The following is a 16378-nucleotide window of genomic DNA, read 5'->3' on the forward strand; positions in this document are numbered from 1 at the left end:
ATTTTATGAGCCAGTTGGCATTTACAAGGCAGTGGGGGAAGGTTATGAACAGCCGCCACGAGTTCTGCCGGTGTTTCATGTTCATTTGAATTTAATAAGGTTTTTAGATCTAAAAATAAGTAACTTTTGCTCAATTTGAAGAGAAAAGGGGAATTATGTCCATTACTCATGTTTTCCTCTTCCTGTCTGTTACTGGGTGTCATCGGAATTGTCGGTGTATGTTACCGGGGATCGGACCTTTTTTCGAAATTGAGCAAATAAAAATAGAATTATCGCATTTAGAGGATCCAAAAGCAGCCAAGTGTTTGATGAAATGTAGTTGCATAGGAGAAGAAGTTTTAAAAGTCTAAAAAAATTAAAAGACTCAGAAAATTGAGTTAAATTGAGTGCGATGTCATGTCTGTGACTGGAGCCGTTACGCTATGTTTTCAGAGCAAAATTTCTAAAAATCAATTGCCCTTTTTACCCTACTATCAGTTTCAGCAGTACTCATCCTACTTGTAACGTTTTTTATTTCTCGATACTTGAAACATTTTTATTTACCTTTCCTTTTGTTGGAGGCGTTCTAGCATTAGTGAGCTTAACTTTGTCAAAAGTGATTGGTTGGGACATCCAATGTTTACCAGAGGCTGGGCTATAGGGATGAAAATAAGTCGAACTTAGAGAACTAGGTTCACCTCTTCCAGCAACTTTCCACCGAGAACTAAAAAAAAAAAGAAAAAAAAAATCTTCAAAACTGACAATAATCCTTTCAAAAGCAACTTTTCCTATTCATATTTTCACACACATGAGTAAACAGAGATTGTTTGAAGGAAAAAAAAATCAAAAATATTGCCTGGAATGAAAAATAACTGCACTTATGTTTATACATACTCATTTTTACGGCGATAACGTGTCACTCACTTGACGTTAAAACGTAGAATATTTTGATTAAACTTATGAATGTGTCGTTCTAACAGCATGTGCAATCATTTGAAAACAATGAGAATAAGTATCCTTACTTATAAACAGCTAGTTTAAATAACTCGTTGATATAGTACATTTTGATAGTACGTTCTACCCCAAGAGAACCATCCAAAGAGAAAGAGAATTACCCATAAAAACACTCCCTTTTAAAAATTTTAATGGTACAGATTGAGTCATTCCCTTCTCCGCCCTCTTGGGCACCTCTCATATGGATTGTTGATAACTGACTATAAAGATGGAGTGAAGTAGTTCAAATTGGATGAATGAATTACCAACGTTTTAACGAGGAAAGCTCGGATGACTTTTCCTCCAAAACCTCACACTGTTTTGCATTGAGAAAGGGGTTCCTTGTAACCCCAAAATACGTGTCTTCAGCAATTTGCAGTTTTTGTGCAGTAAAACGTTAGTAATTCATTCATCTAAATTTTCAAGCACAAAGGTATTTATTCGTTATATAGCTCAAACTAGTTTCGAACTATTGATATTATACATTTGCATTAGCCATGAATACTACTTTATTTAAACTTTAACAGCTATTTACGATAGTTTTATTCTTCCTCGAAATAATTAAAAACGCTGGCCGCCTGGTCAAGTGGTCAGAGGAGTCTGACTGCGATGGGGGGTCCCGGGTTTGAATCCTGGCTTGGGCATGGATGTACTTCTTCTCACCTGTCCTTGTTCTTTCTTTGTGTGAATGTGTTGTTATGCTGTTAATGGTTGCTACCCTATAAACGGGTCCTTCTGGCTTGTCTGTAACTGTGGAAGTCGGACTTCACACCAAATTACGGTACAGTTGGAAAAGCGAAGCAGCGCACCCCAAATTGCCAGCCATGACAATACAATGAAAAATACCAGAGGTACGCATCAAAAGTAAATTCCTGAAAATTAAAATGCAAGTTTGAACTTTTTCAATTTTTTGGGCAATGACGAAAAGCATTTACTTTAAAGAGGTTGTTGATGGAGGAAACGATACCCCCCTGATTACCCTGGAATCAGAAACAATTGTCAGAATGGGGGAGTAAATATAAAATAGAAAATAATATTTAAAAAGTGCACACAAATTTGAGGTAAAGATACATGATAACGTAAGTTATCAACAGGATTATGGAGGAAATTTTATCCTCCTGGTTACCCTGGAAGCAAAATCGTTTGCGATTATAAGGAAAATCTGTAATAGAAAATGAAATAAAACACAAACCTGTGGTAAACATATCGATAACGTAAGTTATCAACAGGTATTACATCAATCCACATAATATAGTTCTTTTCTGGATTTAATCCAGTGACTGAAACCTTCAGAGCAGGAAAAATTCTTCTAAAAACAAAAATTTTCGTTAAATAAGTATTAATGCAATTTATAAATATAAATATATTTTTTACAGTTTCATCTTGAAATATTGCAAGAAGCAGCATCTAAAACATTAAAAAAGGTTTGCTGCAGCGTCATTTTGTTTTAGGAATTATTTTGTTTTAGGAAGTAAAACACTAGTATAGTGGCCAGTGTTTCAGTAGTGCCCACTTCAGGTTTACTTTTATACTTTGAAGAAAGAAATGAACAATAATAATGTGATTTTTTGTTGGTACTTAATGTAACTATCATATTGAATCAATTTTATTCATTAGTTATTTGAATTTAAAATAAGTACTGTAAATACTTCAGATTTGAGTATGTCAGATGGCCACTACTGAAATTTTCAGATTTTAGAATGGGATGCTGGATCAAGTTGGAGGTTTGAGGAAAAAATATTGTAACATCATAATATTACAAAAAAGAATTATTTTTGTTTAAAAACTACATTGCAATTTTATTTTGAAGTCATCAAAAATGAAATACATGATGCTTTTGAATCTACAATTATATTGCCATTTTTCTACTTTTGTTCAAGATTACTTTTTAACAATAAATAAAGGCAATGTCATCAATTATCCTAATTTTTCTTACTTAAATATTAAGTGTCTGAAATTTTAGAAAACAACGTAATTTTGTATCTCTTACGGACATGGCTGTTCCCATAGGGTTATAATCCATATACGCAGTATACTATCAAACATTTTTTCTTGACATATAGCGTATACACTCAAGCTTCAAAAATTTCATTTATAATTCAGATTTCATTATCGCATTTTTAAATTTTCCTAAAACAAAAATAATATATTTATGTTAACGACATTTTTCCACAAGTGAACTTAATTCTTTATATGTCTTAAGCCTTAGTAAATCAACGCCTTTTGAAAATACGCGAGGAGTACAATATCATTTGCTTATCTTTACTCAATAAAAAGGAATAGTAAGTACAGTGGTAGTTAAATAAAGTTAATTTCCCAAACATAAGGAAAATATGAAACTTTAATTTTACCAGTTTTTTTCTTCTCTCTGGAAAACCTGGAACTCCATCACTCTTGGTTTATATCCTCAATAATTTCTGGAAATTTTATGTATATGATCGCATACATATACAGGGTGTTTCAAAATGAATAGCGCGGTTTTAACATGTTATAATATTTATTACACCAAACTTACAGCCACAAGTGATATATCAAATGAAAGAGAAACTCAAACAGTTTTTTGTTTGTTGGCATCAGTGCGCATGCGCGTGGAATGTTTCTGCTGCAATCCGCTACTTCTTATCTAGATACTTTACAGCTATGGCTCTTCCCTCAACTGAAACAAGATGAACCAGAAAACTTCATCTTTCAGCAAGATGGTGCGCCGCTTCACTGGAATAATGAGGTACGCGATTGGCTTAACCAAACTGTACCCGACCGCTGGATTGGCCGTAAGGGGTCTAATGACAGGGCTTGTTTCCCATGGCCTCCACGGTCACCCGACCTAACGCCGTGTGATTTCTATCTTTGGGGGTTTATTGAGGACCGTGTGTATGTGCCTCCACTGCCAGCCGACCTTCCCGAATTAAGGAACAGGATTGAAACAGCTGTTGCAGCAATTACTAATGAGACACTCATCAAAGTTTGGGAAGAACTCGCACATCGTCTTGACGTGTGCCGACTGACGAATGGTGCTCACATTGAACACTTGTAGGCTGTTATGTAAAAAACTGTTTCAGTTTCTCTTTCATTTAATATATCACTTGTGACTGTAAGTTTGGTGTAATAAATATTATAACATGTTCAACCCCGCTATTTATTTTGAAACACCCTGTATTGTGTATAGTGGATTACTGGGAGTATACCCTCAGGAAAATTGATGGGAAAATCACTGCTTATGGATACAAAACTGCAATACTATCTTAAAGTACTTTTAAATCATATAAATTTGCCGATTCTACTGAACTAATCTTGACAAAGCTTGACATACATGTTATTTACATCGCCTTTTGGTATTTATTATTATTATTTTTTTCGTAACGCTTTGGTTCTTAAAGGATTAATATTTATACAGGAAAAACACTAGTAACACCAATAGCTCATTTACCTTCCACATTTGGTAATAATCATTTCATTTCCTAAGCGATGGAATTCCGACCATAATTCGCGACCAATCAACTCCAATTGAACATCAGCTTCATTATTATTAGAGTTACACCTCTCTCGATCTAAAATAAACGAGTGTGGTAAAGCTATAAACAATAAAATAAAATGTTAACAATTTGAAAATAAGAGATGTAAAAATAAATAAACAGTAGCCTCGCTGGGTGTGTGAATTCAACGAAATAGTTTCAGGGCCGATGAGAGGCACTGAGCTGTGCATGTTAGCCTAATCAGCGGCCCGGCTAATAAAGGGCCCGGCTCTAGGGGTTCCGGCTCGGAATTGTTGTAGTGTTGAAAACGGTTATGGGGGGGGGGGGGAGAGACCCGTCTTGGCTCTTGGCGGCCCTGAATGGTTTACAAAAAAATAAGAAATAAAATTGAAAAGACTGTAGTCTTAATTCGTTTCAATAAATGACTAAACTTGTTATGGAACTAATTCTTAAATCAGTCGCTGCAAAAAGTGGACGGAAGGCCGTAGATATTCGCAACATGGTGGCTTTGCAAATAGCTAGATACTCTCCAAGTAATTAATGTTGAGTGAATTTAAAAAAAAATTTGATTTTAAAACTATAGTATGAAAAGATCAAAAACCACATAAATGGTAAATAAAATCCAGAACATAATTTTTTTTTCCTAAATGTATTTTGCACGTTTGTCACAAATATTTATCCGGTCCTTAATTAATGCACAACCTATAATATAAAAACACTGTATCTCTAAATGCTGTAGTCCCCCCCCCCAGAGCGGGAATTCACAGTCCCCACATTTATTACATGGCCCCTTGCAAGATCATGCGGGAAACTCTCTTCCAATTTCCTTTACAAACAAAAGCACGAACATCTTACTGAATCTTGTGCTATAGATTCATTTTTCTTCTTTCACTCTGAAAGAAATAGTCGCCATGGTATTACATTTTTTCAGTCACCAGGGATTCGTGGGATTCTGTATTTACAAATGTAATGTAAGGTAAAGCGAAACTACTGTGTTAATCCAGGAGAAAACGATCGTTTCGAAAAGAAAATTATGGTCAAGAAAGTTACTTAATTATCGAGTCGAAGTTTCATTGAATGCGTTCATGGGCGTTGCCAGGATTCCCGTTAGGGAGGGTCAACATAGCCGCAACAAGGTATTGGTTTTAAGTTACCTTCTTCCTTAGTGTGAACTTCAGAAATTGCTTAAAATTATAGTCATCTTCTCCCCATTAAAAAATATTTAATGCTATTTTTGGTCAGATGAGGGCAGAAAAATCGGTTATGTGACTCTCCCTCGAAAATTTTTCGAAATTGAAGTCCTAAAATTGCAGTTTTTAATTATCTTTGGTGGCGCTTGGGAAAAACGTGTCAGTGAGAGGTTCTCTTCTGGGGAGAAGCAATTGCCCTTCCCTTCCTCCCACTGACTACGTCTATGAATGCGTGGATCGTCATTCCGCTCCGTCACTTGTGGTGGTCGGGATAAGTAGTCGTTTGATATAGTCGGGAGAAGAGTTCACGACAATACGGAAATTTTTATTCTCCTTTTCATATTGAGCTCAGTAGCTAGGCTTGTCATTCTGGGGGCATTCACCCCAGAGGCCTTGAGAGTATAGTGTATTTACGAGGAAGTTGGCGTGGTTTTGGCTGTTTTTCGATCTGATTTGCATTGAGTAAATACCCTTGGGAAAATTTGTAATGGTGGACCTCCCAGTAGCAGAACGTTTTTAGTAGCCCTGCGACGCAAATTAAAAAAACAGATAAATAATCTGCAAAGTATGTCTGAATTAAGCATAAAACTTAATGTACATCAGCACTAATTAATAGTTGATAATAGAAGATGGTAAAAAATCATAGAAAAAATCTTTCACTTTTTCTTTTCTTTCCCCCTGTGAACTATTTTTTTCCATTTCCTATCCACTAATCCATGTACCGTATTTTCCGGACTATAAACCTGCAGATAAAGCAGTTGAAATATTTCAATTTTCAGGAATTATACAGGCATAACTTTAACATGAAGTAGATTGCTTTTTCAGAAAACAGTAATAAATAAATAAATAAGTCGGAGAGTCGTTAATGCGGTACAATGTTTCAAATATTTTGTTTTCATGAAAAAGAAGACGCAATTTATTTTAAATCACACTTTATAATGGCGGAGTAACATTTTTTCAAAATATACAAAACGTTTTTGCCTGGGGTACTGAGTATCTTCAGCAAACAAATCAGGAGTGGAATGAACTATGAAGCTAAAAATGCAAATAATGAAACGTGTTAAAAATAAAAAAGGGGAGAAACAAACTTTGAAAAGAAATACAAAATTAGGGGAACACCGTAATAAGAGATAATGCTTTTTTTTAAATAATTGAAACTATTTCAAATGTTATCTACATTAAAATTTATAGCCAGGGATTTTAATAGACTTCATTTTCGTTACGAATAATTCTGAGTCACGGCAAGCGAAAGTTTAGCCAGAAACATCGTGGATGACCCAGAGCGTCCAATAAAGATCAAGATTAGCGGTCGTCACTCTCCACGGGGTAATTAAATAATAAAAGTCATCTCTAAAAAGATTGGTGTAATTCGCTACCCTGTGGCCAATTTCTCCAACTTGACTTGTGTGATTGGGTGACGTTAATTATTTATATAGTTTTGTACTGATATTTTATATGTGTTAGTAGAAATTTATAATCTAAGTAACTATATAAAAAAAGTTGCGATTGAAAAAAAAAAAAGTCTAAAATTAACTCTAATTTGAATTCCGAAACTTTGAATTCAAATTATGTGTTTCGCAATCACGAGTTGCGACAATACTCTACTGGTTAGAGTTATTGTTTCTGGAAATGGCTCCCCCGCCCAAGCATGTCCCTCCTCCTGGGTGGTTACGTGTATATAGTTGTGTGCGTGTAGGCTTACGTGTGTGCACGTAGGCGTGTGTATGTGTGTAAAGGCGTGCGCGCGTAGGCGACTGTGTATGAGCATGCGTGTGTAGGACATGGACGCCACCGCCCAGCAAAAGTGGATTCCGGGGGACAGTGGTCAGGACCAGCCGCGCCGCCGCCGGTGGACGGTGGTGCTGCAGGCCTGGTCCAAGCTGAAAAAGGAACCGGAACATCAAGGACTGTCAAGTGAGAAAAATAAGCAATCGTGATTGCTCAAAAAAGCAGGGATAAATGCTAAATATTTTCTACTCGACACTGGTGATCAGAAAAATTTTGCAATCTTGATCTATTGCCTACAAGACCAAAAAGTAGTTTCAGTATCGACACCAGCCTTGAAATTATCAACTATGAAATTCTAAAATATATTCCACAACATTTTTGATATGATAAGGTAATAATTAACTCTTTGTGCACCCTTGAGGTTTTTTTCTTTAATTACAAAATAGTCATAGGTATAACTGTGTGCCAATCAACGGAAAACGGTAATTTTGTCCCGCCCGTGACGCTTCATACATTTCACAGAAATTATAATTTAAAGTGATAATGAACAAAATTTTGTTGCTTAAAAAATCACAAAGGTATTTGTGACTTCTTAAGCAAACAATTTCATCATTAGCTTTTAAAATTATTACTTTTTTATGAACTATAGGAATAGTCACACGCGAGACAAAATGATCGTTTTCAGTGGAATAGCCAGAAAAATATTTTTTTTTCAACGGCTTTAATTATTATTTTTCATTAATGAGATGTTCTTCCTTTACGCGGGAACCTTAGCTTTCATAACTTACAATTGTTTTGTCATTGCTATATTAATACAGCAAAAAATGTTAAGTAATGCAAATTGCAAACTACAAGAGGCTGACTTTGGATGCATGCAAATAAATTAAATTTTAAGTACCAAAGTTATTTAATAAAAATAACACTGTGTCAAAGGCTTGTTTGGTTTAAATGTAAAGGTTAAAAAATGTGCTTACTCCTGTTTAATTAAAATATTAAGATTTGTAACAAAATGTTGATGAAACTATCTAGTCGGATTGCTCGCACGTGACGGTGGAAGGGCGCCAGTACATTTTAATAAATAATATCAAAAAAATTATGTATTTATTCATTTCAAAGTGAAAAATAAATGTTTAATACAATTCTTCAAAAAATATGAAGAATGCAGTGAAGCAATAAAATATAGCAATTGTAAAATGAGTCCAGATTCATTTTAAACTGCAAGAAATATTTTAAAAAATTCGTCACTACAAGTATTTTTTTAAAAAAGAAGTGAGTCCCTGTGCAATAAAAACCGGGCCACTATCAAATGATCAGAAGGTCCTTTTCAATGAAAAAATTCAGTATTAAATAAAAAGAATGCGACAAATCTCTGAGCAATAAATTCGAGCAACTATCAAATAACCAAAAATTCCTTGTCGGTACAAAAAATATTTAAACAATTCATTACTAAATATAAAAACTGCAATGAATCTTGCAATGAATCTGTGAACAATAAATCGGAGCCACCACGAAAGGCCCACGAAGCAGGGTCCAATTAAGATATTGGGGGCCAAAGGCCAAACGCTTTTTCGAAGTCCTACTAGTAGACAAAACTTACAATTTTAGTCTTTGGCTGCAACAATTCGACTGTTTGGAGACCCCTAAAGTGCAGGGGCCCTAGTCTTTGGCCTAGTTGGCCTATTCAGTAATCAAGCCCTGACATGCGAGTTATTGCATCATATTTCTTGCTTACCTTCAAACCAAATAAGCAATAAGCTAGAGTAACCGTCAAACGACCACGAATTCCTTTTTAATCTAAAAATATTTGAAGAATTCATTACTAAATAATAAAAATATTGCAATGAATTTCGGAGCTATAAAAAGGGGTCACAGTGAAATGACCTTTTTCAATGCAAAAATATTTGACCAATTCATTACTAAGTGTAAAGATTCCAATGAACCTCTGAGTAATAAATTAGAGCTGCCGTGCACTGTGAAACTGTTGCTATTTGCAACTCAAATGGCCCCACCAGTTCATGTCGTAAGCGAATACATCTAGAACCTCAAATCAATAAAATAGAGCCGCTATCAAATGACCACAAATTCTTTTTCAATGCAAAAATAATTGACAAATTCGCTACTGAATATAAAGTTTGCGAATAATATCTCAGCAATAAACTGGAGACACAGTAAGATGAGCAAATATAAAAGATGACGCATGTATTAAATGAAGGGAAAAATCTGATGTATATACACAGCATAACTTCACTCCAGTTAAATATTTGATGTTTTTTTAATAACTCAAAAGATATACTCATGTACGCTCCCATTCTAAGTAATGCTTCTTAAATTCTCCTTTTTTTTGACGCAGATAAAATATGTTAAATATGGAGTTTGGCGCTTTCAAATTTAAAGAATTTCGAAGTTTTTGCTTGCGTCAGATGCTTAAAATCTGAAGGAAAAACGCTGTACTGTTTTGTAAGGAATGATGTTCGTAATAACTAGAATAAAAATAAATGTTGCAGCAGATATAGCACTGAGTTTGTACAATTCTTCAGTAATAATTTCATTTTCCAAATAAAATTTAAATAAATAAATAAATAAATGAATAAATAAATAAATAAATAATAAAAAGCAATAAAACCATTTCATAAAATTAAGTATAATGAAAATTATATTTTTGGAATACTTTTGAAATATTTCGGAGGGGGTTAGAACCCTAAAAGCCCAGCCCTTGAATACGGCCTTGTAAGTGAGTATTTTCATCATACTGCCCATCCATCGTATAGAACCTCAAATCGATAAAAGGAGCCATGACCACGAATTCTTTTTCAAATCAAAACTATTTCACAAATTCGCTAAAACTGAATAAAGCTTTCAATGATTCTGTGAGAAATAAATTGGAGACACTATGAAGTGATCACGTATTAAAGTTCCGATTAATTACTGCGCAATAATTTACAGTTGAAGTGCACTCACCTGATATGTGAGTATTTCCATCATATTGCTTACTGGTCTTCAAGCCCAACAGGGCATCAACAGAAAATGCCTCGGCTTTTTCGCTCAGAAAAGCTCCCATGCTCTCGCTCATCTTCATCAAAAGTGAGCATCCAAATCGTAAGGCGTCTCCTTTGCTGATAATCAGTAACTGATAGACAAGTGATCCTCTCAGTTTTGATGCTGTCTCGTCCTACGGATAATTTTCTTTACTCAACGACACACCTCCACACGTTCCCAGACGTCGCAAGTGATTCGACACGGCTCATTTTGAAATTAGCAAAATTGGTGAGTGATAACAAGAGAGAAGCAGGGTAGGGGAAACTGACCCATGATTGAACACTTAAGCTCAGTTTCATTTTCAAGACATCGTAATGTTGTTAAAAGCTGTATCATTTGGTACATGACAGTAAAAACATTTTACTTGACTATGAGAAGTTTATATTTAAAGTGGGGCAAGTTCCTTTTTGAAAAAAAAAAAAAAAAAAGAAAATAATGTTAATTATGGATGAATTTAATATGTTATTAATTTAAACTCTTTAAAAATCATTCAGAAAATTTAAATTTATGAAATATATGTTGAAGTAGTAATGCATTTGGTAATGACACGTAATAAGTACCCGGACATTTTGAGACAAAAACAACAAAACGAAATAGTTTTTACTTACTTTAACAAAAGTTGATTCGTCAGCTTTTAGAAACGGGTGATCTCAGGTGCAACCAGAACTTAAATTTTAGGGAAGGGGGAAATTTTCAATTTATTGAATGAAATTTCGAATTTTACTGGATGACAAAACACGAGTATGCACACATATGATACATACATAGCATCAAACGAAAAGGAACATTGGATATCATTTAAAAATAATAAAAAAATAAAAGAAAAATAAATGCATTATTTTCCGCAATTTTTCCGAATCATCTGAAAAGTTTGGCAAATAAGGAAATTTTTGGGAGGTCATGGTGATGTCTCGTGACTATCTTACATCATGACGCATATGTGCGGTTCTGTACTGCTAACTGCTAGTAGTTATATAAATGTGAAAACACCATTTAGTGAGAAAAGAAACAACAAAAACTTCCATCACATGGTAATGACTGAAGCCCGAATTATATGAACTGAAAAATCATTAAAATATTCATGCAAATACGCTCTGAAAGACCTAAAATATGCATCAAAAATAAAATATGTTCTAATATTTTTCACGTATTAGTGCATGTTTTATTTACTTGTCACATCTGTCTAAAGCTGAGAGATTGTCCTTTCTAGTTTATTAAGTAAGTTATTAAGGCAGATAATACGTATTAAAACAATTTTTAGACAGAAAATTACTTTTATTACAATTAGTCATAATATGCTCTTCGAGATTTTTTCGCTAGTTAGACATTGCTCTTCAACATTTAATGTTATATTTCTAGAGATGAAAATATCCTTCCAACTTTTGTAGATGTTAACGTGCAGTATTTAAAGTCTTGTCTCGTGCCGAGAAACAGCACTTGTAATACTCAACCTGTGCCGTTAAAAAAATTATCAATATTTTTCAACTCAGGATATAATTTGTTTTTTTCTTAAATATTTTTGAATTATTCTTTGACAATAACTATTTTTCAAACGATCTTAGTGTTTCGTAGCTCTTAAATATCAGTTGTTCAGATCCTAAATGTGTCATGAAAATGTTTCTAATTCTGACTTGTTAGCTCCTCTCCCCTTCCCCCGGTTATCCTTTTTTTTTACGGGCTACCGGAGTATTTATTATAGTAATTCTAACTATAAACCTTCAAATAATCAAGTTTGTAGTTTGGGAAAAGCCATAGCAACACCATTTACATTTTTTTTTCTTTTTTACGCATTGAAAGTGAGCCTGTTCTACTCAAAGGCCACTCTGTAAATTTTTGGAGGCGGGGCGGGTCAAGAATGCAAGGGTATTCCAAAAAACCTACTCCCCATCACCCACACACCCACATACATCATTCGCGAGTCGTAGGAGGGAGACCCTGCAAGAAGATAAATGTACATAAATAATTTAAACATTCGTCTTTTAATAATTTTAACTTTCATCACGTAACTTTGTCTCGTGCCGTGAAGCACCACTAGTAATACTCATGCCAGGGCCATTCAAAAAGTTATCAAGGGTGACTTCCTTAATCAGCGTTTTATCTCAAAAAACATGGAATTGCCCATTTATCTAAGAACGACCCACATATGAGTAACCTTTTTGTATTTGAACGTGTATATACATATAATTTACTTACGTTTTTACTTCGAAGCATCAACCATAACTTTCTGCTAAGAAAACAAAAGCGGGATTCCAAGTGGGACAAAAATGATGTTGTTTGCCATTCTACTAAGTTCAAAATCAGCTAATAGATCCATAATTTTTTTCATTGCACAAAGAAATTACCGCATCTTTTAACTAGTTTTAAAACTTAGGGACCGTCCATAAGTGATATCACTTTCTCTCAACATCTTTTGACTCCCCTCTCCCTTAGTCACACGTCACGAAACGTTTCATACACATATTCTTGTACAACATGTGTAATGTCACGCAACAACGTTCCCCTCCCTCCCCCTTATCACCAAATATCGCAATTTCGCGAACCCCCTAACCCCCTCTCAAAAAGTGACATCATTTGTAGACAACCCTTTAGTAGAACACAATATACAGTAGAAGACCGTTATAACGCATTCTTTGGGACCAGAGCTTTTGCGTTATGCACGTTTTAGCGTTATATAGGTCATTTTACAAATTTTAAAATTAAAATTCATAATATATCTATATGTTAGCACTTCAGATAATTGGCTTTATCTGCAAGGAGAACTAACGCACTAATTATAGAATTAGTCGTTCACAAAAAAATATGTTTCACAATCAAAAGAAAGTGAATTATCTTGCATTTCTAGTAGCTTTAAGGTTTGCATAACAGCTACTTTTTCAAGAGTCATCTGGTATTTACTTTTTACTGTGAATAATAATTTTCATTTAAAAGCTTTGAATTATGATGGAAAGATGAAAAACTGTTTCAAAATTTAATTTGCCTAATAATTTTCATGTTTGCAACTCAAACCAGAGTGATTTTTTAAACTTCAAAACCTATTACAGTAAAACCTGTGAAGTTGACCACCTGTCTAAGTTGACCGCTTTTTTCAGGCACAAAATTAGCCTTCTCATATAAATCAACCTCTGTAAGTTGACCAGCTGTTTAAGTTAACCACTTAAGTAGTGCATCGGAAGTGGTCAACTAACGCAGGTTTCACTGTATTTACATCTGAAAACTTTTGCGGTTTATAAAGAATTGCGTTTTATAAGTCGGCGTTCTAAAGGTATAATACTGTAGCATCCTTTTCCCCACTAGGCAAAGTTGTTTTGGCTGACGGTCCACTTTCAATAATTGTTTTACAAAATTGAAAGTTTTATGTGTAAACTAAACACCACAGTAAACTCCTAATTATCCGCAGAATAGGGTGGCACGGTAACCGCGAATAAGCAAAAAGCACGGATTATCCGAATAATAGATAAGAAACGATACTAGTGTAAATAATGGATATTAATATGAATAACACTTAAACATAGATTTAAAATTTAGCTAAGAACTATAACATTCAATTTGAAAAATATGTGTAAAAGTTAAAAACGAGCAATAACACAATCATTAGTTTAATAATCATTTAATAACTATGATATTAGTTCATAACCTAAATTTTTACAAAAAAAAAAAAAAAAAAAAAGTCTGCTAGTTGTAAGTCATCACTGTTTAAAAAAAAAAAAAAAATGTGAAAAGACCCGCGGATAATCCGACACTAATATTCGGGAGTTTACTGTATGTACCAAATTCATATCTTACGTCACGTATAAAGTCACGTATAAAATCATTTGAATGACTTTAATCACGACTCGCGGGCTGGCATTAAATGAAGTTGGTGTTGGTGCTGCTTCTTTCATCAATCGCTGTCAGCCGAAGGAAATGACACCTCCTGAGACGGATTAACCACATGCGGATTCAGTGAATCGAAAGGAAGTGGTGATTATCGGAGGGATGATTACGCTAACGATGGAAGCTTGTCTGCGCTCTCCGCATCCAAATCTATCTGGAGAAGAAATGAAAAAAAAAAAAAAAGGAGTTCAGATCGCAAGCTACAAGAAATATATGAAGCGTTTAGTATCAAAACCTCAGAGCCGAATTTTCTATTTTTCCAAGGTGGAGCAAATTCTTGACACTTCATCTTTCCTCAAGTTTCTATGTTACGTTTTATTTCTTTATTAATGTACTAACTGTACCCACACAGCTGTGCTTGTGCGCTACAGGTTTAAAAAAAATAACGCTTTGCGAGTTTGTAAATTTTCTTTCCCACTCTTAAATGGAGACAGGGCCCAATTTCCTAATAGGTAAATTAGGCAGTTGCCTAAGGCGGCAAAATTTTCGGTGGCCGCAAATTTTCTTTAACCACACGTTTTTCTAATGACATTTTTATTCTTGAAAGTAAAATATTAGCATTCTTTCCTTTTTCACAGAGACAACTTTTTCTTGTAATTTAATAATGATTACTTTCACACATCTTATGATAATCAAATGTTTTTCCATCATGGTAATAGATCAGAGTAAAATAGTAAGTGAAGAGGAAAAGCGGGTGTCAATTTCAAAAAGTGTCGTTGCGTTTATTCAGAAGTCACAACAAGATTAGAGTTTGACTCAGATTTTTAGTGCTATACTAAAATTTATTCAGTACTGATTTCTTGAGTGATTGACGTTTATTTTCTTTTTTACATTAATAATATTTAAAAATTGTTTTTTGTTAACATTAAGTATCGGAGGCAAATGAAAATGAGTGACGAGCGAAAAAGGCAAGATGATTTTAAATAAAGGATACAAGCTAAATTAAAAACCGAAGAAGAAAAGAGAGTCTTAAAAATTTTTTTAAACGTGATATATTTTTTTTTCAAATGGGCAGTTTTCAAAAACGAAAACTTTGGACTCTTTGCAAAGTATAATCCAGTTGCAATTTAACTGACAGTTTAAATTTCGGGCACACTTATTTGCGCGTTTTAGAGCTATTGCTTCTTTAAGGGGAAGGGGCGGCAGATTTTGAACTGCTTTAGGGTATGTGGCTGAATTCGGCCCTGAATAGAGAGCAAGATTATTTTTCGCTCATTAAAATGTGCAAACATAATTTTACCTAAGCTCCAAGCGTACTCCATAAAGTAATACAAATCCTTCTATAATGGCGACTAGAGCCTGTAAAAACTCCCTCTTTCATAGAGAAAAAAGAATTCCATTTAAAGGGGTATTCTAGTCTAGAAATTCGAAAAAAAAAAAAAAAAATTTATTTTCTCTTCATATTTTTAAAAGTTAGACCTTTAAAAATAAGCCTCTACGAAGATTTGTGGAAACTTGAGTTATTTTCCGATTTATAGTTAATTTTGTTAAGATAAAGAAAAAGCCAGCAAACGAGATCAATAGCGTGACAAATATTCTAAGGTATACAAGCTTCCGAAGCTTCAAAAGAAGGCAGAACTGCTCTTATGGCTGAAATATCTGCCAAAACTGTAGCTTTTGAGGCATAGGAAAAAAACAATGTATAAGACAGGGATGGCTGTTCAAAAAATATATAGGTATAGCATACCATTAAACCACTCAGACTGCCCGAAATGCGTCCACAAACTTTAAACGTGTTTTTCTCGAAACTACTTTTTTCAATACGGTTGACAAATATCTCAAGTTCTAATTCCTGAATTGTTTTGAAATTTATGTCAGACTTTCTGAATACTATCAAAATTGTCTCAACGTAGGGGTTTCTATATTTTAGTTTTTTTACTATTTTGAAAAAATTACCAAAATTGAAAAAAAGAGCCAAAAATGACCTTTATTTTTTCAAAAAGACGCCATTTTGTTAATTTTTTTTCTTTCAAATCAGCTACGTCCAAACAATTCTACATCCTTGTTTTGTCAGAATCAACCTTAATTTCATGTTTCAGATTACCAGGAGGATTGGAATTTTGTCAACCAGTAGACACCTTTTTTTTGTGAGTCCAACTTCGCCGG

At 34.1% G+C, this 16378-nt stretch overlaps 1 protein-coding gene across 1 annotated transcript in view; it reads right to left on the reverse strand.

The window, feature by feature from the left end:
- Positions 1-10433, reverse strand: part of LOC129231164 (T-box transcription factor mls-1-like) — a 29275-nt gene extending 18842 nt beyond the window's left edge. Inside the window, exons 1-4 of the mRNA XM_054865412.1 lie at positions 10322-10433; positions 4400-4520; positions 2165-2281; positions 544-703 (exon numbers count right to left, since the gene is read on the reverse strand). Coding sequence (XP_054721387.1) covers positions 544-703; positions 2165-2281; positions 4400-4520; positions 10322-10433 — 510 coding nt within the window. The remainder of the gene's footprint in view (positions 1-543; positions 704-2164; positions 2282-4399; positions 4521-10321) is intronic.
- Positions 10434-16378: the final 5945 nt, after the last annotated feature.

This window comes from Uloborus diversus, chromosome 10, assembly GCF_026930045.1.
Source record: "Uloborus diversus isolate 005 chromosome 10, Udiv.v.3.1, whole genome shotgun sequence".
In the NCBI taxonomy this organism is placed as follows: Eukaryota; Metazoa; Arthropoda; class Arachnida; order Araneae; family Uloboridae; genus Uloborus; species Uloborus diversus.